This window comes from Salmo salar, chromosome ssa11 (assembly GCF_905237065.1).
Source record: "Salmo salar chromosome ssa11, Ssal_v3.1, whole genome shotgun sequence".
Classification (NCBI taxonomy): domain Eukaryota; kingdom Metazoa; phylum Chordata; class Actinopteri; order Salmoniformes; family Salmonidae; genus Salmo; species Salmo salar.
Window position 1 is genome coordinate 18182658 of NC_059452.1, and position 24788 is coordinate 18207445.

Sequence of the window (24788 nt, forward strand, 5' to 3'; positions counted from 1 at the left end):
TCCTGCTAAGAGCTGAGTGCAGTACCAGTTTGCAGCTGCTAGCCTGGGCTTGGCTGGCTCTCTCCTTTGCCTCCCTCAGGGCTCTCCTGGCCTCCTCCAGCTCATCTACAAGGGACCTGGTTCTCCTTGCTGAGCGCTGGGCACTGGAGATGTCACACAGACAGTTTTACAACAGTAAATCATCAGAACTACCATGCCTTGCAATATTGAAAACAACATATTGCTCCATTCTCACAGACAGTACCTGGCCAGCTTGGCACTTAGTTCAGTGATTTCCACTGTGAGCTGCAGGTTGGTGTCCTCACACTGAGATACAGTCCTCAACAGGCTGTTGTTCTGCTTACTCATTCTACGGTGTGCATGCTTCAGCTCAGACACAGTGGCCAGCAGCTCCCTGGAGTCACTAGAGCCAAAGGAGAAGTCAGATTTATAGCATTAATACATTTCCATTTTAAATTTGAGTAATTTAGCAGACACTCTTATCCAGAGTGACTTACAGTTAGTGCATTCATCTTGAGATAGAGGGACAACCACATATCACAAGCATTGAAAGTAAAATTTTCCTCAATAACATAGCTGTCAATAGAGTCAGAGCTAGAAGGTGTGTGTGTGTGTGTGTGTGTGTGTGTGTGTGTGTGTCATTTTATTTTTTTTAATTGGCTGTGGGAGGGGGGGGTGAGGAGGAGAATTATTTAAGATACTGTTTGAAGAGGTAGGTTTTCAGATGTTTTCGGAGATGGGCAGGGACTCTGCTGTCCACCACTGGGGTGCCAGGACAGAGAAGAGCTTGGACTGGGCTGAGCAGGAGATGCCCTCCCGTAGGGGTGGGAGGGCCAATGCGAGCTTCAACTGGAAGCCAGTTGAATACAGTAGAATACAGAAATAGTACTGCGTAGAAAGAGTAAAATCATGAGTGACTGAGAAAGCTTGAATAACTTACCAATAACACTGTTCTCCTTCTGAGAAGGCAGTTTTGATCTCAGGACCTGAGAAATCCATCCCTGAAAGAACAACACAATCAGTGCAGCACTGTAATCTGAGACGGATTTCTAGGCTGCCCACAAAAGTAAAACCTTACCATTTATAGACACTTTACAAGGGTTTTCTCCTGAAATATGTTTGTCGTCCTCATGCATGCTGAAAGATACAAACAATCATTAGTCTCCAATTATAGGTACACAGCAGATTAGCAAGCTTACCAATGTTTTATCAAAATTAATCACACAAACAGATGCAATCAACTACACATTTCAGTCATTTTTAGTGGCAAAACTTCTGAGGCATGTTGTTGATTATAACATTCTATAGCAGTTAGCTGTCTGAAGGTTTTTTCCTTACCCATCCTGGCTGCACTGGGCAATCCACTCCCTCATGGTGGATTGGAATTTGGCCTTGCTAATAGCGGGGTCCCGGCACTCAGGGTCCAGCATATGATTCAAAGCATTCAGCCTGTCCTGTTCTGGGCTCTGGCTAGTCATCGTCTGCAGGTACTGCATGATCGTGGAGACCAGAACCTCTCCTATGGAGAACAAAGACTAAGGAAGCATGCCAGTACAGAAAGAGAACACTAATGTACAGCTGTTATTACCAGAGGTGATTTGTACCTGTGCCAGTGGTATTGCATGCCTCAAATGTTATATCAAGTAGCTCTTCCTCAGAAAATGTACTTGTGTCCACGGATTCTTCAGTAGAATCCTCTGGTCCATAGCTGCTCCACACTAAAACATCCATTACGTTTTGTCATGTACAACTTCAAATAAGCAAAAGCAGAAGTCAAAGTGCAGTGGTGAAAGTAGTTTTAAACTTAAATGTCTATACACATCTTGAAAAATAAAAGCATTCTCTTTACTGCTCTGAAAAAATAAATGACTGGTTATCAAGATGTTCTGTATTATGATCATGTTTTAATATCAATGCTTACTTTCATTGCTTTCCGGCACCTGGTGATGGTCTATGGAGCTAACTCCAGAGTCCCTTGAGAGAGCTGGTGCTATGTATCCCACTCTGTCCTCTCTCATCGGCCTGGTCTGAGTTGATGGCCTGCTGCTTTCATGGTTCTCACCCTGGCTCCTCAGAAGATTAGATTCAGATTCTTCCCCATGAAAGCTCTGATCTCCATTCAGTAAGTTCTCCGAGGCCATAACATCTCTCTGTATAAAGAAAAATATGACAATGCTTATAAGATACTTGTCATAGTGGTTTACAAATTAGTCTGAAAAAGTCTGAAGTTTGAGTTTGAAGAAATTGTTAGAATCGAAGTGTTGTTTTTGTAAGTAAAATATCAAATATTTCTATTTGATTGTGGGCGGAAAGTCTGAGTTAGCTTGTTAAGGACTATTCGATCTCTGTAGAAGTGCATTATATGCATATAATACCATACTTACATGCACGGTAATGTATTAAGGGTCAGTTAGAATGTGAATGTTCTTTTGTTAACTTATGTTTCCTGAACTCAGGTGTTTTTTCCTTTTGGGTCCCTGGGCAAGAGAAAGGAATGACCACTCAGAACTTGAACCAAACCAGGGACTAGATTTGTGACAGTCATGTAATTGAAACTGCAGGTCAGTCAACAGCACACGAAGCAGAGACTGTGGAAACATTACAGAACAAAACAGAGAGAGGTTGTCTAAGCTTACTAGATGTCAAGTAGCCTACATTAGATATTTACAGTTATTAATTAATCAAGATTGCATTATGAAGTTATACAAGACATATACAGTGGGGGGAAAAAGTATTTGATCCCCTGCTGATTTTGTACATTTGCCCACTGACAAAGAAATGATCAGTCTATAATTTTAATGGTAGATTTATTTGAACAGTGAGAGACAGAATAACAACAAAAATATCCAGAAAAACACATGTCAAAAATGTTATAAATTGATTTGCATTTTAATGAGGGAAATAAGTATTTGACCCCCTCTCAATCAGAAAGATTTCTGGCTCCCAGGTGTCTTTTATACAGGTAACGAGCTGAGATTAGGAGCACACTCTTAAAGGGACTGCTCCTAACCGCAGCTTGTTACCTGTAAAAAAGACACCTGTCCACAGAAGCAATCAATCAATCAGATTCCAAACTCTCCACCATGGCCAAGACCAAAGAGCTCTCCAAGGATGTCAGGGACAAGATTGTAGACCTACACAAGGCTGGAATGGGCTACAAGACCATCGCCAAGCAGCTTGGTGAGAAGGTGACAACAGTTGGTGCGATTATTCGCAAATGGAAGAAACACAAAAGAACTGTCAATATCTCTCGGCCTGGGGCTCCATGCAAGATCTCACCTCGTGGGGTTGCAATGATCATGAGAATGGTGAGGAATCAGCCCAGAACTACACGGGAGGATCTTGTCAATGATCTCAAGGCAGCTGGGACCATAGTCACCAAGAAAACAATTGGTAACACACTACGCCGTGAAGGACTGAAATCCTGCAGCGCCCGCAAGATCCCCCTGTTCAAGAATACATATTCATGCCCGTCTGAAGTTTGCCAATGAACATCTGCATGATTAAGAGGACAACTGGTGAAAGTGTTGTGGTCAGATGAGACCAAAATGGAGCTCTCTGGCATCAACTCAACTCGCCGTGTTTGGAGGAGGAGGAATGCTGCCTATGACCCCAAGAACACCATCTCCACCGTCAAACATGGAGGTGGAAACATTATGCTTTGGGGGTGTTTTTCTGCTAAGATGACAGGACAACTTCACCGCATCAAAGGGACGATGGACGGGGCCATGTACCGTCAAATCTTGGGTGAGAACATCCTTCCCCCAGCCAGGGCATTGAAAATGGGTCGTGGATGGGTATTCCAGCATGACAATGACCCAAAACACACGGCCAAGGCAACAAAGGAGTGGCTCAAGAAGAAGCACATTAAGGTCCTGGAGTGGCCTAGCCAGTCTCCAGACCTTAATCCCATAGAAAATCTGTGGAGGGAGCTGAAGGTTTGAGTTCCCAAACGTCAGCCTCGAAACCTTAATGACTTGGAGAAGATCTGCAAAGAGGAGTGGGACAAAATCCCTCCTGAGATGTGTGCAAACCTGGTGGCCAACTACACAAACGTCTGACCTCTGTGATTGCCAACAAGGGTTTTGCCACCAAGTTCTAAGTCATGTTTTGCAGAGGGGTCAAATACTTATTTCCCTCATTAAAATGCAAATAATTTTATAACATTTTTGACATGCGTTTTTCTGGATTTTTGTTGTTGTTATTCTGTCTCTCACTGTTCAAATAAACCTACCATTAAAATTATAGACTGATCATTTCTTTGTAAGTGGGCAAACGTACAAAATCAGCAGGGGATCAAATACTTTTTTCCCCCACTGTATACTTACCCTAAGAATGTTAGATATGTTAGAAAGCGGTGAGAATACAAAAAAATTAAGTCTTACCTCCCAGTTAAGGAATATTCCTTCGAAAGCGGCAGAAAATGTGCAAACGAAAACATATAACAACTAGCTACATCTCATCACACAAGCTGGTCAAAAATGCACATTAATTTTAGACAGCTCTATTGCAGCCAGTTTGCAGTGGGAAACCCTCAAGACGCTCTTCAGTGAGTGTAGCCTTTGCCTGTTTTGATCCTTCACTGCCACACATCAAAACCAGCTGCCACCCCCACCCCCTCCCCTCAGCTCCACCAATTGCTGGCTCAGGCCAGCAAACAATAACTCAGTTAATGGACTTTTTGAATTAACATTAGTCAGTTTAACATATCAAATGATTCTAGATCATCTGCATAACATCTCCTTTATAAACCAATAGGAAATCACCAGTAGCAATCAGATTCTTTAGGACAGGGCAGGGTCATTGAAGATCTGGGCACAGGTCACAGAAACACACCACAGAGGATTATCACAATTATAACAGCTTTTATTATTGTCTTATTTTTCCTCCCTTAATCAATCATCAATCAACCAATCAAATTTGATTGATTGTCATGTCTTTCCTTCCCTTTCTTGTCTTTTATTATTTGTAGATCAGTCAGTCACAATGTACCCATGATACATCACGGTTTTGATGTTCTCAAACACGACCACTATGGAATTGAAAGGCATACTGGCGCACTGCATAATGTACCAATTCTAGTTCCCTACTTTGCACATGGTAAAATAGTGAACACAAACATTTACAGGTTTCTATACAACAAATAGACCTACTACTTTTGAAAATACAACAAAGACTACTGTGAAAATACAGAATGTTTCTCTTTCAGTTGAAAGAAGTTTGGGCTGCCAAGAAGAGAGCGAACAACAGCTGGATTAGTCAGGAGGACATTTTTATTTGCTACCGGTATTACGCCAGTGGGCCATTTTATCCACCAGTTGCTCGCTGTCCTACCCGGACATTGTTTTGTGAACACTCATGTATTTGTTCTAGAGCGGAAGTGGAGACAGATCCTCGAGACCACGGCGACAGCCGAACAATTTTGGGGAATATATTGGTGTAGGGACGTGGATTTCCATCAGCCAAGATGTCTCGGGGATCAATTGAAATCCCCTTACGGGACACCGACGAGGTTAGGACTAGCTACGCTGCTTTGTTTGACCGTGGATTGCTACAGCTAGCCTACTAACGTTAGCTAACGTAGTATTGCCCTGTTCTTGTTGACTAACGTCAGCCAGATCGCTAACAACTTCTGAGATGTTTTTTTCGTTTTTTTTTTTTACTATCAGTCATGCAAATTATGGGTCATAACCAAGATTTGAGTTGTAAAATTGTCTATTTCTACAGTTGATATTGTCTTTCCGATCATTCAGTAAGCTGACTAGTAAATGCAACCACTTCTTGTCCCCAGTCAAAACATGTCATAAAGTAACTTAGCCTTTCTGATCAAGTAGTTTAGCCATAGGTTAAAGGTCACATGTCATGTTGTATGTGTACGAACTGCTGTTCACATAGACATTTGTTCTGCAGGTTATTGAGCTTGATTTCGACCAGCTGCCAGAAGGAGATGAGGTCATCAGTATCCTCAAACAGGAGCATACACAGTTGCACATATGGATTGCTCTTGCTGTAAGTATGAATACACAGACTGGTATGATAATTAATTTAAGCCTTAAAAGATTAAATGGTTGAAATGACAGTTGCAGATATTACTCTGTATGAGTGATGCATCAAATAGTTAGATTGTAATTTCGACTGTTACCTGTAACTCCTCCCTGTAGCCCTGCAGGCTTGCCGCCATGTACAGTTATTTTAACAGTAACATTCCATCTTATGGCACACCATTGGAGAGGCGTGTGAGATATTTGCTGACCTGTGCCTGTTTGGAGACACTTCCTATGTTGGAGAGTATATCCGTGGACGGTTCTGATTAGGAAGTTGTCGTCTGCATCGCCGAAGGAAATAATTGAATCCATTTGTTAGAGGACACCACCACCCCCAAGTCAAAACCAAACATGGATGTCAATGTTTGCGCGCACAGACACTGTTCTACTACCAGTCTGCAGCAGCATGCTGCCCAATTGTGAGGCTGATTAGCTAGACAAACAGGTGTGAGAAACACAAGCGAGACAAAACATGGAATGGTTTGATTTGGAGGGGGGTGGTAGCATCTAACAATTTAATGTAATTATTTCCTGGGCACAGTCCGGTGACGCAAACAACAATTTCCTTATCAGAACTGTCCACCAACCACGGATATACTCTCCAACATGGGAAAAGTGTTGCCAAACAGGTACGGGTCGGCAAATATCTCCCACGGTGTCTAAATGTTATACAGAACTCTGGTCCAGGAAATGGGCTATCCTCCCTGGTGAGTTATGTAGTTGCATTCCCACTGACTGCTGGTTTGTTCATGGATTGTTTGTCACCAAAATAAACAAAAACAGATTTTTCTTTTAGCTGGAGTATTATAAACAGACGAAGACGGAGGACTTTGTCAAGCTGCTGGAGGCGGCCCGTATCGATGGGAACCTGGACTACAGAGACCATGAGAAGGACCAGATGACCTGTCTGGACACCCTGGCAGCCTACTATGTCCAGCAGGCACGTAAAGAGAAGAACAAAGATGCCAAGAAGGAGCTCATCACTCAGGCCACCCTGCTCTACACCATGGCAGACAAGATCATCATGTACGACCAGGTAAGATAATCAGCTTAACAATTATTGGATAATGTGAAAGTTAATTTCCCCAACACAAAAAATCATAACCAAGAGTAATCTATTTGTTTGTAACAGAACCACTTGTTGGGAAGAGCCTGTTTCTGCCTGCTGGAGGGGGACAAAATGGACCAGGCTGACGCTCAGTTCCACTTTGTCTTGAACCAGTCTACCAATAACATCCCTGCTCTACTTGGTAAGTAAAACACAAAGGGAAAGATCTCCCATTACAACCACAAAGGTTCACTTCCAAATGGGGCCTAACCACTATACATTTTATTTCAACAGGTAAAGCTTGCATCTCCTTCAATAAGAAGGATTACAGGGGAGCACTGGCCTACTACAAAAAGGCTCTACGCACAAACCCTGGATGTCCTGGTAAGCATTTCACTTGCACCTGTCATATTAAGATGATTAATATCCCTGGTCTCTCCTAATATACCGTCACTATTTCTCTTACCAGCCGAGGTGAGGCTGGGGATGGGCCACTGCTTTGTCAAGCTCAGTAAGCTGGAGAAGGCCCGTCTAGCCTTTGGCCGGGCCCTGGAGCTCAACTCCAAGTGTGTGGGAGCCCTTGTGGGCTTGGCTGTGCTGGAGCTCAACAGCAAGGAGCCCGACTCCATCAAGAATGGAGTGCAGCTCCTCTCCAGAGCCTACACCATCGACCCCAGCAACCCCATGGTGCTCAACCACCTGGCTAACCACTTCTTCTTCAAAAAGGTGAGAGGGTTGTCATCCTATTCCTGGTATATAGTAGCATGTCTTGACCTGAGCATTGTTTATCATTCACATTGATGTACTTTCTTATTTTCAGGACTACAGTAAAGTGCAGCACCTGGCTCTCCATGCCTTTCACAACACAGAGGTGGAAGCGATGCAGGCTGAGAGCTGCTACCAGTTGGCCCGCTCCTTTCATGTTCAGGTAAACGCTAAGGCCTCAGCTTATTTTTATTTTTATAATTGAATGGGCATTACATCTCTCCTTCTTGTGTGTTTCAGGAGGACTATGACCAGGCCTTCCAGTACTACTACCAGGCCACCCAGTTTGCCTCGTCTACCTTTGTGCTGCCTTTCTTTGGCCTGGGGCAGATGTACGTGTACCGTAGAGACAAGGAGAATGCAGCCCAGTGCTTTGAGAAGGTCCTAAAGGCCTACCCCAACAACTATGAAACCATGAAGATCCTGGGATCTCTTTATGCTACTTCAGATGATCAGGAAAAGAGAGACATTGCCAAAGTAAGTAAAACAGCTATGTGAAGGTGAACCTCACATAAGGTATTCACTTGTAACTCTGTAGATGTTAATCAGCACTATTGCTAAAATCAATAACATGTAATGTCTTTGTGTTCTGCAGGGTCATCTGAAGAAGGTGACCGAGCAGTACCCTGATGACGTTGAGGCCTGGATCGAGCTGGCCCAGATCCTGGAGCAGACCGACATCCAGGGCGCCCTCTCTGCCTACGGCACGGCCACTCGCATCCTGCAGGAGAAGGTCCAGGCTGATGTCCCCCCTGAGATCCTCAACAACCTGGGGGCTCTCCACTTCAGACTGGGGAACCTGGGAGAGGCCAAGGTACAGTTTAGGAGGATGGCAGAGCTGCCTGACTAGAATTAGTCATTACATGTTGTAGCAATGAATTCATTAACTACTGGAACGGCTATTTGTAGTTTCGGAACTTGCCTTTGTGTTTGATGTTTGACAGCCATTGTCGATAGTGATGACATCGTGATGTCACACGATGGTCTAGCATATTTGAGTTTGACTGCACCTCTGGAGTCTGGCAGCGCAGAACAGCGCAGCGCAGAGAGCAAACAGCAAGGCGACATGCCGAATAGCCTGTTCCCTATTTGCCATAGCCTAAATGTTCAATACATACGAGGTCGTTAGACTATTAACATAATGCAAGAGAACAATGTAGATTATTGATAGAGCGGAGAGCACCAAAGCAGCGCAAAATGTCAGATGGGGCCTAATGTGTTTTTTCCCCCCACCAATGTCAGATGATCATAGGCCTTCGGCATCACGCATTCTGTTTTCGGGCTTATTGTTTTAAACATTCATTTCCCTTTTCCTCCCCTATCCCCATTCAATTTTAACATGACTTGTTGGCCTAGGCATATCCTACTCTTTCATGATCAACCACGGAATGAATCTATAGGTGTAGCAGAGTTCCATCTGTTGTTTTGTGACTAGACTAAATAAAAACATAGTCATAATGAGGGAGAGAACAAACAATTTCAAGATGGACTAATAGAATAGGAAGTATAAACAGACCTGGTACGTTTCTGCTGTACTTGACCGAAGTGTGGGCTAAATAAATTGTTAACGACAATCAGATAAAACAAATGATTATTTAGCCTAACGTTCTTTATAACATGAGTGAACCATGGCTTAGGCTAAAAACAAATAGGCCTATTATCCTTAGTCTATGCCTTTTGCCTAGCGACCTGTAAAAATCCTAAGTATACAATTAGATAAAGCAAATTATTATTTCATATTCTTTATAACACTTAAAAACGAATGAACATAGGCCTATTCGTTTTTAGCAGAAGCCAATTAGGACATGCCTCTTGCCTATCGAACTGTACAAACCTAAATATAGGCCTACAAAATAAATAAAGTAGCCTAAACAAAACAAGTGCAAAAAAGTATTTCAAGCTTTGATAGCCTATAGGCTGGAATATGTCATTTGAGTAAGATGCATCTGGATTTGAATATAGGCTACATTTTAAAATGAAACAAAAAAGTACAATTAGGAACCATGAGGTTTTTTTCCCCTAGCTAATGGTTTCTGCCCCAGAGTAGCGAACTCAGCAGGATGATGGACTTGTAAATGTTGACGGAGGTTTGTAGTTTGTCGATCCTTTGCCCTGATTGTCTTTTTACATATTCTGAAAGTGACTTTGGTCAGGTCTGCTGGCTCACCTTTATCATTCAGCCTGAAACCAAAGAACTGCCAAACAGGCGAAGACAGGCTTTTCTTTCCCACCAAGGAGCCATAGTATTTTTTCTGTTTTAGCACAATGCAGACTGTACTATAGTGAAATCCCATCACGCCTTTTTTAGTTTTGTCTGAAACTGTCGGAAAGTAGCCTATTGAAATTGCAATAGACTACACTTGATACGGCTATAATATTCCTTTTTACTGATATTGAAGTATTTTTATGTACAAGAGAAACATAGCGCCACCAATTTTGTAAATCGTTTTACAGCTTAGACTAGATAAGTAACTAGGCTTTACACTGTTCAGGCCTAGCAATGTGTCCTTTATAGTGCCTTCTTCCCGCCAATTGACTGACCCCTCCGTGCGCAACGCACACCCCCCTCCAAATTTTTTTTTTTACAATACAATCGTATATCAATGATGTTTGGACAGGACGATGTGTCATTCCAGACATCGCCCAACCCTAGTAGACACAACAGAGCTATAAATAGATTTCAGGGGTTTGTTCTGTCTGTCCATGTTTAGAAATACTTTCTGGCCTCTTTGGAGCGGGCCAAAGCTGAGGGAGAGCATGACGAGCATTACTACAACGCGATCTCTGTCACCACCTCTTACAACCTAGCCAGGCTCTACGAGGCCATGTGCGAATTCCACGAGGCGGAGAAGCTCTACAAGAACATCCTGAGGGAACATCCCAACTACGTCGACTGTAAGCACTGAAGACACACTATACGTTTTGGTTAATGTCTGTCTCCTTAGGGTGTGTGCGTATCAATTGGTCCTTTGTTGTTGCTTGCAGGTTACCTGCGTCTTGGAGCAATGGCTCGTGACAAAGGAAACTTCTATGAAGCTTCCGACTGGTTCAAAGAGGCTCTGCAGATTAATCAGGATCACCCAGACGCCTGGTCCCTGATCGGGAATCTCCACTTGGCCAAGCAGGAGTGGGGTCCGGGTCAGAAGAAGTTTGAGCGTATCCTCAAGCAGCCGTCCACTCAGAACGACACCTACTCCATGCTGGCTCTGGGCAACGTGTGGCTTCAGACCCTGCACCAGCCCAGCAGGGACCGGGAGAAGGTACGGCAGAATATTAGTTGTTTTGATGTGGAGCCATGAAAATCATCGTCGTCAGAAACAGTGCCTTCATCATTTGTCTGTGCCTGTGGTTGTGTTCCTCAGGAAAAGAGACATCAGGATCGAGCCCTGGCCATTTACAAGCAGGTCCTACGAAACGACTCCAAGAACCTTTACGCTGCCAACGGCATAGGTTTGTTGGCCTTCTCTCACTCATTGTTTTCACATAAATGCTTAATACTCAGACTTGACTGTGTTTAACTATAAGCATGTATTTACCTCAGATAACTATTAGCATGTAAATACCTCAGAGTTTGCCGTCTTTTCTGTCCAGGTGCCGTCCTGGCCCATAAGGGCTACTATCGAGAGGCCCGTGACGTGTTTGCCCAGGTGAGAGAGGCCACCGCTGATATCAGCGACGTCTGGCTCAACCTGGCCCACATCTACGTGGAGCAGAAACAGTACATCAGCGCTGTGCAGATGGTAAGGCTCTGTACTGGCTCATAGTACACACTGCAGGGGTTTTTTATATTCCTATTTTTTTTACTTGAGGAGTTCTATTAAATTGTCTTATCCACTCTTTGTGGCGTTTAGTACGAGAACTGTCTGAAGAAATTCTACAAGCATCAGAACACTGAGGTGCTGCTGTACCTGGCTCGGGCACTCTTCAAATGCGGGAAACTCCAGGAGTGCAAACAGACTCTGCTGAAGGTGAGATTTGTGTAAAACGAAGCGTCTCTCATTCCTTTCAGTAACCCAATGGCTGGGCTTCATTTGCCTGAGCTTTTTTATGTGAGAGCAGGGTGACCCTTGTGTGAGTGTCCTGTTACTAGGGTTGCAAAATTCTGTGAACTTCTTTTTCTTTTTCCTGAAATCCCAGTTGGAGGATTCAGGAATTTTAGGATCCTTTCTGGGAAACTAGGGAATTTATTGAAAGTTCCTGGAATTTTGCAACCCTACCTGTTTCTCACTGATGTGGCTGGCTGTGTCCCCAGGCACGTCACGTGGCCCCCAGTGACACGGTGCTGATGTTCAACGTGGCCCTGGTGCTGCAGAGGCTGGCCACTCTGGTACTGAAGGACGAGAAGAGTAACCTCAAGGCTGTACTCAGTGCTGTCAAAGAGCTGGAGCTGGCCCACCGGTACACCCTAAACTCACTTTAACACCTAAAATAATCCTTCACTTTTCTCAGCCTAATCTTCTCTTTTGTGTTCTCTTTTGTCTCAGGTATTTCAGCTACCTTGCCAAGGCAGGTGACAAGATGAGGTTCGACCTAGTGCTTGCCTCCACTGAGGCCAGGTCAGTTTGTACAAATATCTCCCCTCTAAAATCCAAATGCAGGCCAGTACTTACTTCATAGCCTTCAGTAAATCAATGAAACAGTCTTAGCCAAAATTCTGATCACACCTCAGAGGAATTTAGAGGGATGACAGCTGAGCCCAGCCATCAGATGTCGGGTTAAGCCTGGATTGTGAGCTGTGTTTGTGTGGGGGTCGTTGCAGGCAATGCTCTGACCTGCTGAGTCAGGCCCAGTACCACGTGGCTCGGGCCAGGAAACAGGACGAGGAGGAGAAGGAGATTCGGGCCAAGCAGGATCAGGAGAGGGACTTCCTACGCCAACAGATGCATAAAGAACAGGTCTGTCTATGGGATGTCACATCTCCACAAGTCCCTTATCCCTTCTATGTTGTACTTGTAAACCATAATGGATAAGCAATTTAAGTAAACAGACCTTACTTGAGGCTGAGATGTCTTGAATAACATGTTTCTTTGGTCCACTGTAAATGTATTCCTTTATAACAGTGTGACTAACCCACTGACCTTGTCTTCCTGCTGCCCCACCAGGAGGAGAAGAGGACCAAGCAGGAAGAGGATCAGAAGAAGCTGCTGGAGCAGAGAGCCATGTACGTGGAGAAGACCAAGGGTCTGCTTTCCTTTGCCGATGGAATGAAGGAGGAAAGGAAAGAGAAGAAGAAAGGTGGCGGCCGAGTGAGTGCAAATGTGTAGAGAACAGCTAGTGCAACGCGGAGGTTTGGGTTGATCAATGATTAGCTCATGGCACATCAGATCGATATGAATCTCAAAGGCTCTAGGGTGCAGTGTGAATATATTGTTCTTGTTTTGTTCTCCCCAGCGCAAGAAAGGTGACTTTGATGAGTTTGTCAACGATGGCTCTGATGAGGACCTGCCAGTGAGAAGGAGGAAGAAGAGGAAGGGTGGCAGTGGGAGTGAGGAGGAGGGCCGCAAGAAGAGGAGGAGGTGAGACTGATGTGGAAAGTGTTTTTATTTGTAGTGATCGGTAGGAAAATGGCCTGGTGTGAGTGTGACTGTGTATTTCAGACCCAACAAAGGGGGTGACGATGGCAGTGATGACGAGGAAGGAGGCTCACGGCCCAAAAAGCAACGCAAACCCAGAGCGGGCGGCAAGAGGATCCAAAAGGTCAGTTAAATCTAGTTTATGTTACTGTCTTTCTAATGGTATTTTTTAACCCAAATGACCGGCCTTGTAACAGTTCTGTTCTTGTCTAGGCCGAGCCTGTGCCACCGTCTCTCAAAGGCAAGATCAAGTCGAAGGCCATCATCTCATCCTCCGACTCTTCATCAGACGAGGATGGACTGAAAATAGCTGAAGACAGGTGAGGGCATAAACTCATTCGTACAGGAAATGCTACATGAAAATACAACTCCGAAGGGTTTTGTGCCACTAATTCATAATTTTTTTGTCTGTTGACCACCCAGAAACCCCAGAGACAGTGGTTCAGGCTCTGATAACGAGGGCGGCCACAAGAAGCGCATCGCCTCCGACAGTGAGTCCGACGGGGGCCGGAACCACTCTGGCAGCGAAGCTGGAAGCCCCCAACGCTCCGGAAACTCAGGTAGCGACTCAGGCAGCGACCGTCCAGTGAAGAGGAAGAGAGTGCAGCAGCAGTCTGACTCAGAGCAGTCTGATAACGAGAGCAAGAGGAGCCGCTCTGGGTCGGAGAACGAGTCCCGACCAGGCTCACCGGCCGCAGTCTCTGGTTCTGAAGCAGGTTCTCCGGCGGGCTCCCCACGCCGTTCCGACAACGGATCAGAACCAGGGGGCTCTGCCAACGAGGCCTCCAACCACGGCTCTGGCTCTGACAGTGACTGAGGCTTCAAACTCAGAACTTACTTTTTTCCTACTGATTTTTTTTTTTTTACTGATTTTTGTAAAGGCTTTTTTTTTCGTCTTAGTTTGTACCATGAAATTGAAATGAGCACATGCAGTGTAGCCTTACTAGTTTTTGGTCACCAGACTGTTAAGACTTTTGCATTGATGCTGTACCTCATGTCTTTTTGTTTTGTTGATGATGGATGGAAAATGTGACTTGTAAGTAGTCTGACAGCTGTAACCCATATATTTTCTATCTTAAAATATTTGGAAGAGGTGACGTCACGGAAAATTTGAAAATTTGCCCAGAGTTGGGACAAATTATATGTAGATAGTAAACAAACACAAAATAAATATTCGTTTTTTTCTATTTCTGATGATGAAGCTGCTTGTATGGCATTGGAAAACAACTTGACACTTACCTTCTGATTATGGGGTAAATGTGTTGTAATTGTTTTTGGCTGCATTTTCCTTGTTTTGTGTATCAACGTGCCCTCTGCCATTCAGAAAAATATTTTTGGCAAACGTCAGTCATGCTGTGGTGATTAAAATGCCATAAGTTCAGCTTCAATAGTGAAAGTGTATATATGTGCCATTTTTATTTTTTTATTAAGGTCCTCTATATGGATACAAGAAGTGCTGAGTAATCTGGCGGCACGCCTAGGTGATGCAGTTGTAAATGTATTCATAGAGTTGAGACGCATCGAGACTCTGAATACGTGGCCCCATTCCGGAGATACCACAGTGGGGTGGATGTCTGTGGGTCCTGTCTGGCCAACCTCTGGAACTGACAACACCAGATCAGGGTATGTCTGACGGGGCTGACCAAGCCTGTCTGAAGAACGTATGTTGTAGAGCACTTGTCAAACTCGTTCCACGGAGGGTGGAGTATCTGCAGGTTTTCGCTCCTCTCTTATACTTGATTAGTAAGGAACACCCCTCACCTGGTTGTCTAGGTCTTAATTAAAAGGAAATAACAGAAACTAAGCCCTCCATGGAATGAGTTTGACACCTGTTGTGGAGGTTTTCTCAGTTGTCACTGTGTTGGAAGCCTAAACATGGTTCTGAATATGGGTACCAGTGTAGCTCTGTTCAAAGTGCAGATGGGCTGCTTAATCTAAGAATAATAAAAGCTCATAAGGAAATGGGACTATAGAAGTACAGTGAACAACTAGGCCTTGGCTATAGCCTAAAGTGCATTGCAAATACTCATCACAATTCTGGTGAATACCCCCAGCCCACTAAATACACTGATACAGTGCCTTATTTGGCTGTGGACACACTGTATTAACATACAATTGCTACTAATGGGCCTCATCTTCCCTTGCAACCACTTACTGACATGCAAAAATGCTACAGTACTATATTTAAGCAATAAGGGCCGAGTTGGTGTGATATATGGCCAATATACCCCGGCCAAGCATTGATGCAACGCAGATTGCGTGGATAGTCCTTAGCTGTCGTATATTGCCCATATACCACATAACCCAGAGGTGACTTATTGCTATTATAAACTGGATACCAACGTAATTAGAGCACTAAAAATAAATGTTTTGTCATACCCGTGCTATACGATCTGATATACCTCAGCATTCAGGGGTCGAACCACCCACTTTATGCTGCGTCCTTTGCGACCTACTTCAATAAGTAAGTTTCTAACCATAATTTCTTACAAAATGCATACCACATGTGGGAACTGATGACCTTTGAAGTGTTCTCCATAAGGATCAGTCCATTGCAATAAAACCTTTCAGTAGGGGAATGGTCCAACAAATAATGGTGTGACAATGTGCTATATTAAGGCAAGAACTCCTTAAAAATCAAAACAAAGTTAACTTCCATGGTAACAGGAATTTCAGTAATTGTTGGGCATTTCTCGTAGGCCTACCAAGAAACAGAGGAAGTGTTTGAGAGCTTGCCTTGGTCATTGGGGAGTTATACATAGCAAATATACAGTAGTTGCAGGACTTTATAAACCATATTCAATGGCCTGTTGCTGCTCTTGGGTTCACATTTACATACCTGAATCTAGGTGAAATATTACACAGGACAAGTCTAAGTGAACTCAGTGTTTAACTTTATTTGAAAGTTAAGCAATAGTGGTACACGAACATTCTTAGCAGTTACAGAACCTTACAGTAACACTTATAGAAAGTTATACTGTACAGATGTATACCTCGTGATTTCATTAGATCATAATAAGTTGAGATGATCATTTTTTTAATCATGATAAAAACTATCAATAAATATCTGGATCAGACATTATGGCAAACAGGCTTCAATTTTTCACGAGGGGGGGCAGAGTTAAAGTGTAACAAAATCAAAATCATTTCTCATGTTAACTTTATTCACCAATTAAAAACATGTTGCACTTGTGTAGTTTGAAAATTGTTGCATGAGAACAGACCATGTGTGAGTTCATTTTGCATGGCCCGATGCCCCAGGTGGGTTAGTTTGCAAATGTTTAGACCATTCCATTGGTCCTTAAGTGAAATCGCCACCCACCTGGGGCACCGAGCCATGCAAAACCAACTCACCCATTGTTTGGTTGTTCCCTGTAAAGAAAATTCAAGTATCACAATGTTTGACAGATACAGAGGGAGGTACACAGCAACGAGGGTTGATAAATTAACAAGGCCGCATCATTTCATCTCTCCCAGGTGATGTGCTATACATCCACAAAAGCACTTAAAAAAGGTCTGAATTTGAATTCTTACAATCACGATATTATAGTGCAAGTAAAACCGTTTTTTTTTTTTATTACAGACTTGTGCATTAGTCCAGACTAAGTGTTTTCATTTGAAATGGAGACATTAAGCAATTCAAACCCAACACATGAAGCCCATAATGAGGAGGTAGAAACACAAGCAAATATAAACCATTAATGTCATGGTAACCAATGATTACAGTTGAGGATTCTTTGTAACAATCAAGGGATGAGTGAATATTGCAACGACTCATGTATGACGTTGAGCAAAGTGCATCTCTACAGTGTTGCTAATTGGTTAACAACAAAAAAATAAAAGCATAGAATTCAGCAGCAGGAACAAGGCCCTTGCAATTCAATTGTCTTGCAGAAAAACAAAAGTCTAGATTCAAAGCAGCTGATACCATTGATCTTAAAAGGGGCTCTTAAAACAGATGGCAAACCATTATTACGCTTAAGCGCTAGAAAAGAGCCAAAAAGGGAAAAAAAGCCAACATGCATTGACTTAACATGGCCAAAAACTTGATAGCGGAATGAAGTGTTGCAGTGGTTATGTATGCATATCATATTGGGACAGGGGGGGATGGGAAGGAAACAAAAGCAGTATTATATCAATAGCATTTTTGCACCATTAGGCTTTTGGCTGGTTCTTCAGTCAGCTTCCTCCTCAGACTCCTCTTCCTCAGCAGTCTCCAGCCAGGTCAGCCACTGGTTCACCTTCACAGGGAACATACCATGAGCCAAAACAGAGATGCATTACCCATTTCTGTGGTGTATTTCTAGTCTAATAAAAAAAGCCAGTTTAGTGTGCACTTGCAATGGTGTGAGTTGCAATACAAATTGTCTGGGAGTAGAAATGGAATTACCTGAAATAATGCTTTCCCCTTCCCAGGAAACTCTTGAGTTATGTCTTCTTTCCATGCAAGGAAGGCTTCTTCTTCAATGATTTCCATATCGTAGAAGTGGACAAAATAGCGCAATAACATTCCTAGAGAAATTAAATATAGATTTTAAAAAACTGTTTGAAAAAAAAACCTTCTTGGCAAATGTGCTTGCATAGAATTGACCCAAGTAATAATTTGAGCCTGTGACCTGTACGTACCTTTAGGGAAAGTTTTAGCGTTGCAGTGGACCTGCAGTGCGTAGAGGGCACTGACTTGCAGGTCCTGGTGATCATGCAGGAACTTCTGCATCACTGGCTTGAAGGCCAGCAGCAGCTGCTTCTCCTGGTCCAGCTGTTCTTTAGTGGGGGCTGATAACTGGTCTTCTTCCTCACTGGCATTTATCTCTTGGGCAATGAACTGCAAGAAACTGGAGGAGGGGGGGAAGAATTCAGACCTAGTCTTAACATAAGTAATCTCAAGATGCATAACCACAGAACTCTACAATGTGGGCATTAGCCCTTTTCCTATACCTGGTCATGAGGATGTTGACGAAGCCCTTGTCGGTGTGGAGCTTAGGGGAGATGTTGTCCTTGATCCACTTGTAGATGCACTGGGGAGAGGGGTCTGCTTTGATCTGCTTCAGCAGTTCCTTTTCCAGCTTCATGAGTGGGAATAAGAAGCTCAGGCCTTTGCCCTCCAAGATCTCCAGCATACGATCCTTGTTTTGGTCAATTTCTGCAGATTTCGGCAAAATCACAACAATCATGTTCAAATGTGAAAACTTGATAGAGCTTTCTAGGCTAAGGGTTTAGGAGAGGTTGACATACCAGGCAGCATCTTCTGCATGTTGACCTTGCTTTGCTGGAATAGATCAGTGAGCCACTCACGGCCCTTCAGCTTGGCAGTCTGTTGCAGACAAAGCAGGAAGAGGGGGAAGTGGGTGCCATTCTCCAGAGGGTGGGCTAGCTCGTCCATGCTCACCAGCTCTGCGATGATGGCTCGCGCCGCAAACTGGGCCAAGTAGGACTTCACCAGAGGAATGTCCACTTCGATCTTGGGACACTGGTCCAGAACACTGAGGAAAGCCTGTAAAAAAAAGTACACAAAGGCATGTGGTGAGTAAATTCACTGAACAGTAGAACCTTTGATATCTTACAACAAAAGCTCTTTGCCATGACTGGAAGACTGACCCGCATGAAGCTCTCCCCAGTAACAAGGCCCTCTGTGCGGAGTGTGTGAATCAAGGTGCTGGCATGCTCCTTGTCTTCGTCTGGGCAGTCAAGAGAACAGATCACGATCTTGCTCAACATCTCAGGCAGGAAGTGTTTGGGAGCCTTCATCTCTCTTACACCGTTCACAGCTTCATCAATGTTTTTGCTGTTCAGGTAATCGGTCACTATGGTCTCCTGATAAGATATAATATGGACAGAGACTGTTAGCTTTCAGAAATTCTTCTATGGGGCAAAAAGTATAACTTGAAGGAGTTCCTTGAGATAGTAAAGTGGAACATACGGTCATCTTAAGCAACTCTTCCTTTGCAGGAGGCGGTTTCTTGGTGGTCTTTGGAGGTTTTTCCTGAATTGGAGGAGGGTTGGTTTTCAGACCAAGCAGAGGAGGCTGTGAAATGATAAGACCGTTTAGAGTGGGCAGAGTTTAAATACACATCAACTCCAGCTGAATGCTATAAAACCGGTATGCGTGTTTGTCTTTACCTGTCCCAGTGGTGGCGTTTGAGTGCGTGGAGGTTGAGCACTTGGAGGAATCATTGTTGGTATCTGCGGCTGCAACTTTGGCACTTGGTTTGTGTTGAGAAGGAATGACTGTGCCGGCCTTAGACTGATCTAAGAGGGGGAATAGAGGGTATTATGCATTGTTCTCATCTCTTGCATTAAAGTGTTTTGGCTTGTTGCCTGTGCAAACGGTGGTTTAAAAGAGTGGGTATCTACCAGGTGTTGTACCTCATCAGCGTTGAGCGATCCTTTCTTGATGAAACGCGGTGCCATGTCCTTAGACTGAGCCTGCTGTTGCTGGTTCTGGAAAATTGGATTCTGCCCCTGAGAAAATGTTTGAAATGACTTTGGATGCAATGCCATATCCATCAAGATTTGAGCAGTTCAAGAATACTAAAAAGATACTGCTTTTAGTAAAGGGTGCAACTTTCACCTGGTTAGATTTGATGAAGGGCTTGCCTCCCATCTCAAACTGAGACTGGGTAGCAGGGGCTGTGTGCCCACTGTGGCCGTTGAAGAGTGGGTTGGTGCGGTGACGGCCCATGGTGGGTGAATACCGGTCCTGAATCACTCCAGGGCCTGTGCCGATCCCACTCCCTAGTAGCCAGGACACACATTAAAATGTTGGACAACAGGACTTGAGATAAGACAGCATAAATTAAAACTACTCAGGAGCATCAATCATGGATGTACCTGGCATCTGTCCAAACATATCCGCCAACCCTCCAAGAGTTTCCCTGTCAAGTTTCAACCTAGGCATGAAAGGCCCCTCCAAAAAGAAGTCAGTCCTCATTCCCTGGGCCATTGGTGGAATAAAAACACCCAAATCCTGCAAGACACAAAGCAGACGTGTATTTAGACACTGTGGCATTTACAGATTCATAAGACTTGGCTGCACTTAATAAAGAATGGTTAACTAACTTTTACTGCTTCCTGACGAATCTGGTTAATCGTCTTTGGTCCATTATCGATAAAAGCTTTGCGAGCCACCCAATTGTTCTCTCGCAACTCCACTGAATCCTGCACCAGGAAACGAATCCTTGCCGGCAAGTCCTTGTTGTTCATTAAGGATTTCATACGGCCAAAGTACTGATCCATTAAAGACTGCAAGAGAAACAAATTAGTCACGCCCAAATGGAAAAGAATATTAAGACACTAAATAAAATGACTCAAGAGTATATGCTTACCCTAGCCTTTTCATGATCGAGTCTAGGCCCCACTGTTCTCATTATCTGACAGAGGCACTCCAAATCTTCCCCCATATCCTTAAGTTGGACTCTCTTCTTCTTTTCCAAAAGCTGAAGACAAAAGATTAGTTAACATGCATTTCATATGGTTTAACATTGTAAAAACAGTACTGATGTATTCGACTTACTGTTTTGATGCACTTATGAAGGATAGATTCATGGATAAGATCGAGTTTGCCAAGTTCCCCAATGAATTTGATATTGCCCAGCATCTTAAACTTGGCAATGGCATGCTGCTCCTCTTCCTCAGAGGTAAGAGGGTTGTCATGTTTGTCGTAGACTGAGGGAATAGAAAAGAGCAAAGGTTAACACAAATCAACCACACAGGGCACAGAAAATAGGCACATTTTTTCAAATGTTCACTCACTTTCAACATTTCTGGCGCGGTTCTCAAATTCATCTTGAAGCTTAGAAATCAAAAGTCTCCTGAATGTCTGCAACACACATTGTTTCCAAATGAAAAGATTAGATGGGGGAGAACAAAAAAAAATCATGATACCTTTGTCTATAATAGTAGTAATCAATCTGATGAGGATGACAACGATGCTTACGGTGCTTTGTTTTTGTGACGTTTGGATCTCTGGCGATGGGCCGTCAAAGTTCGGTGCGTCCTCTGCCAAGCGCAGACATAGCTGTGCATAAAGCGAGCTATACTTGGGCTCTTCGAGGGCTTTGTCAACAATCTGTTTGAAATGGGGTGATGTACACTGAACAATATAGCCGTTTCCACTCAATCAATAATATACATGAATGCACACAGAGCTAAGAAATAGATTTTAAATTACCAGCAAGATCACTCCTTTTAGGACGAGCTTTGAATCTACGCCCACATTCAGGAGCTCAAGGCATAGCTTGTCAAACTTCTCGGGGGTCAGTTTATTAAGTATGCTGAGGATGGAAAGAACAGGAAACATGAAAAATACTGCATTCTGAAGACAAGGCATTATCTGGTGTTAGAAAATGGCACCACTAACACACTGAAATCTGCTGACTTGCAAATGGTCCAGTTATTTCTGGTGGATAAAAAAAAAAGCTATGGGGCGCAACCAGATTCAAGTTGGCAAACAGCCTACAAGATTACATTTTTATTTGAATCGAATGCGTGTAGCCATTTATTAGGGGATACATACCCTCTCACTTTCCTGAAGATTGCATCATGTCGTTCTTTTTCGTTGGAGGCATTGGCATCTCGTCTAGTGCTTCGTGAAGGAACCCATCTCTGAACGCTAGATCCTGGGGCTTTCCCCAGGAACTCGCTGCAATTAACAGCATCAGTGACATCTGAAGTAAGATTGTTTGGAGTAACATTATGTTTTGGTAAAATGGCTTGAATAGTACCTGTTGCCGACAGTCTTGGGATGGTACTGAGAGGCACCCCTACCTCCTCCCCCACCCGAAGAAGCACTGTGGAACAAATATTATTTACTTGAAGAATGGTGTGAACAAAATGACATAGCTAGGACTGTTAAGGCTATAATCTATTCTACACTATGTGAAGGATATCAGTAGGAATTGAAACAACGACCTATGAGGACTAAGTTGCATTTTGCCCGAAACAACTTACACACAATCTTACCTGAAACGAGAAGCACCCCCTTCTGCAATCACACTCTCCACTTTGGCGGCTTGACAACGATGAATTCCCGAAAATAATAATATTCAATGGGTGGGGGTAGGCAAAAGCGACCTGAAGAAAATGCATTTTTAGAGTACAAAGTAAATTAATACATTGACGCATGGCATACACTTCCTGCTAAAGCACAGAGCTGGCTAGCTTCACATCCTTTGTTGTAAATGGCCAGTAGCTAACTACTGGTAGCCTGACTCATTTAGCTAACTAAACACATGGCAAGGACATAGTAATGCTGAGATTCCGAATCCATGGCATGTTTAGCCATCCATGTCTGTTTTGATCAAAAGTGATCTGTTTATCAAACGTTAACTAACTAGCTAGCTAATTAATGCTACCGGTAACTAGCTCATCATTTCCTCTCTGCCTGTTGGTTGTGGTGGACTAGTTAACTACGTTAGCTGGCTAGCTAGTTAGCAAGCAGTCATATCACTTTGAACATTATTGTCAGCTGTCTTGTCATACGATATCAACATTTACAAAGATAACAGACTGTTATCCAGTTAGCATACGCAGGAAACGCCACATTGGAAAGCTAGTTAGCCAAGTAGCTAGCCAAGTAGCTAGCAAGGCTAATCGGAAGCCATTTTAGAACAGTTAAACGGCCAGTTAGCCAAACCTAAAGTTAAACACTGACTAGATGTAACGATCATACCTTCACCGAAGGAACGTCAGTTTTGTAGGTTGTGTGGTTTCCAAATGTGAGAAATAAAAATAAAGAAGGAAGGACCCTGTTTGGTCGTGATTAATTAACTGGAAATACTGAAATAAAAAGCAGTGCGTTCCAGGGCCAGACCTCGCACCGGTGAGAAGAACGCTGACTGTAATCTACGTCATGCGTTGATGGGACTTTATTTACTGGGCTGCCAGCCTTTGTATCACACGTACAACAGAATCAAATACTCCCCTCTCAAGCTCACCCACATATATATATTTTTTAAATCCCTAAATAAAAAATGTAACGTCAGTTTACTGGGGGAAATACACGCATTATGTATTTATGTGTTGTATTCCTGGACTGAATTCATAAACTGCATTCTCTCTCAATTGTTATAAAGCCTTTTATCTAAGGTACAACCCCAAATCCGTAAACACAGGCACCCTCATAGATATCATCCTAACCAACCTGCCCTCCAAATACACCTCTGCTGTCTTCACCAGGATCTCGGCGATCGCTGCCTCATTGCTTGCGTCCGTAATGGTTCTGCGGTCAAACGACCACCCCTCATCACTGTCAAACGCTCCCTAAAACACTTCAGCGAGCAGGCCTTTCTAATTGACCGGGCCCGGGTATCCTGGAAGGATATTGACCTCATCCCTTCAGTAAAGGATGCCTGGTTATTTTTTTTAAATGCCTTCCTCACCATCTTAAATAAGCATGCCCCATTCAAGAAAGCAGGACTAGACAATCTGGACCCTCTCTTTCTAAAATTATCTGCCTAAATTGTTGCAACCCCTATTTCTAGCCTGTTCAACCTTTCTTTCGTATCAACTGAGATCCCCAAAGATTGGAAAGCTGCCGTCATCCCCCTCTTCAAAGGGGGAGACAGTCTAGACCCAAACTGCTACAGACCTATATGTATCCTACCCTGCCTTTCTAAAGTCTTCGAAAACCAAGTTAACAAACAGATCACCGACCATTTCGAATCCCACTATACCTTCTCCGCTATGCAATCTGGTTTCAGAGCTGGTCATGGGTGCACCTCAGCCACTCTCAAGGTCCTAAACGATATCATAACCTCCATCGATAAGAGACAATACTGTGCAGCTGTACTCATAGACCTGGCCAAGGCTTTCAACTCTGTCAATAACCACATTCTTATTGGCAGACTCAACAGCCTTGGTTTCTCAAATGACTGCCTCGCCTGGTTCACCAACTACCTCTCAGACAGAGTTCAGTGTGTCAAATCGGAGGGCCAGTTGTCCGGACCTCTGGCAGTCTCTATGGGGGTGCCACAGGGTTCAATTCTCGGGTCGACTCTTTTCTCTGTATACATCAATGATGACGCTCTTGCTGCTGGTGATACTCTGATCCACCTCTATGCAGACGATACCATTCTGTATACTTCTGGTCCTTCTTTGGACACTGTCTTAACCAACCTCCAGACGAGCTTCAATGCCTAATACAACTCTCCTTCCGTGGCCTCCAACTGCTCTTAAATGCAAGTAAAACTAAATGCATGCGCTTCAACCAATCGCTATCAGCACCTGCCCGCCCGTCCAGCATCACTACTCTGGACGGTTCTGACTTAGAATATGTGGACATCTACAAATACCTAGGTGTCTGGTTAGACTGTAAACTCTCCTTCCAAACTCACATTAAGCATCTCCAATCCAAAATTA

General features: G+C 43.6%; 2 protein-coding genes across 4 annotated transcripts; one reads left to right on the forward strand and one right to left on the reverse strand.

The window, feature by feature from the left end:
* Positions 1 to 5257: 5257 nt before the first annotated feature.
* On the forward strand, positions 5258 to 14811 carry LOC106562103 (RNA polymerase-associated protein CTR9 homolog). Its single transcript, XM_014126692.2, has 22 exons — positions 5258 to 5512; positions 5911 to 6009; positions 6841 to 7080; positions 7177 to 7294; positions 7387 to 7476; positions 7562 to 7818; positions 7913 to 8020; positions 8098 to 8334; positions 8453 to 8671; positions 10569 to 10752; positions 10843 to 11117; positions 11220 to 11307; positions 11449 to 11597; positions 11709 to 11825; positions 12110 to 12255; positions 12342 to 12413; positions 12617 to 12752; positions 12960 to 13103; positions 13249 to 13373; positions 13455 to 13554; positions 13644 to 13750; positions 13854 to 14811. The coding sequence occupies exons 1-22, from the start codon at positions 5468 to 5470 to the stop codon at positions 14245 to 14247; spliced, it is 3450 nt and encodes a 1149-aa protein (XP_013982167.1). The 5' UTR covers positions 5258 to 5467; the 3' UTR covers positions 14248 to 14811.
* A 1496-nt stretch (positions 14812 to 16307) lies between these two features.
* On the reverse strand, positions 16308 to 23596 carry LOC106562105 (eukaryotic translation initiation factor 4 gamma 2). Of its 3 annotated transcripts, none has more exons than XM_045689129.1 (21): positions 23572 to 23596; positions 22392 to 22502; positions 22154 to 22219; positions 21946 to 22071; positions 21601 to 21703; positions 21367 to 21498; positions 21183 to 21249; positions 20944 to 21095; positions 20756 to 20866; positions 20490 to 20672; positions 20262 to 20397; positions 20002 to 20165; positions 19785 to 19892; positions 19551 to 19679; positions 19351 to 19455; positions 19029 to 19244; positions 18666 to 18924; positions 18369 to 18573; positions 18057 to 18265; positions 17821 to 17942; positions 16308 to 17671 (listed from the first exon to the last, which is right to left on the reverse strand). In XM_045689129.1, the coding sequence occupies exons 8-21, from the start codon at positions 21025 to 21027 to the stop codon at positions 17606 to 17608; spliced, it is 2097 nt and encodes a 698-aa protein (XP_045545085.1). In that variant the 5' UTR covers positions 21028 to 21095; positions 21183 to 21249; positions 21367 to 21498; positions 21601 to 21703; positions 21946 to 22071; positions 22154 to 22219; positions 22392 to 22502; positions 23572 to 23596; the 3' UTR covers positions 16308 to 17605. The 3 variants fall into 3 exon arrangements, with proteins under 3 accessions (XP_045545085.1, XP_045545084.1, XP_013982170.2); XM_045689128.1 differs by lacking the exon at positions 23572 to 23596 and adding an exon at positions 23101 to 23352; XM_014126695.2 differs by lacking the exons at positions 22154 to 22219; positions 22392 to 22502; positions 23572 to 23596 and having other exon boundaries at positions 19797 to 19892; positions 21946 to 22090.
* Between the last annotated feature and the right edge of the window lie 1192 nt (positions 23597 to 24788).

Bases quoted from the DNA above. Each gene is read 5' to 3' on its own strand.
- LOC106562103 (XM_014126692.2), top strand. From the start codon at position 5,468: ATGTCTCGGGGATCAATTGAAATCCCCTTACGGGACACCGACGAG. The intron at 7,819-7,912 runs GTGAGAGGGTTG...TCTTATTTTCAG, and splicing joins ACCACTTCTTCTTCAAAAAG to GACTACAGTAAAGTGCAGCA. The intron at 11,308-11,448 runs GTTTGTTGGCCT...TTTTCTGTCCAG, and splicing joins TTACGCTGCCAACGGCATAG to GTGCCGTCCTGGCCCATAAG.
- LOC106562105 (XM_045689129.1), bottom strand. From the start codon at position 21,027: ATGCTGGGCAATATCAAATTCATTGGGGAACTTGGCAAACTCGATCTT. The intron at 20,166-20,261 runs GTACATCCATGA...CCTGGCTACTAG, and splicing joins TATGTTTGGACAGATGCCAG to GGAGTGGGATCGGCACAGGC. The intron at 19,456-19,550 runs GTAAAGACAAAC...ATCATTTCACAG, and splicing joins AAACGCCACCACTGGGACAG to CCTCCTCTGCTTGGTCTGAA.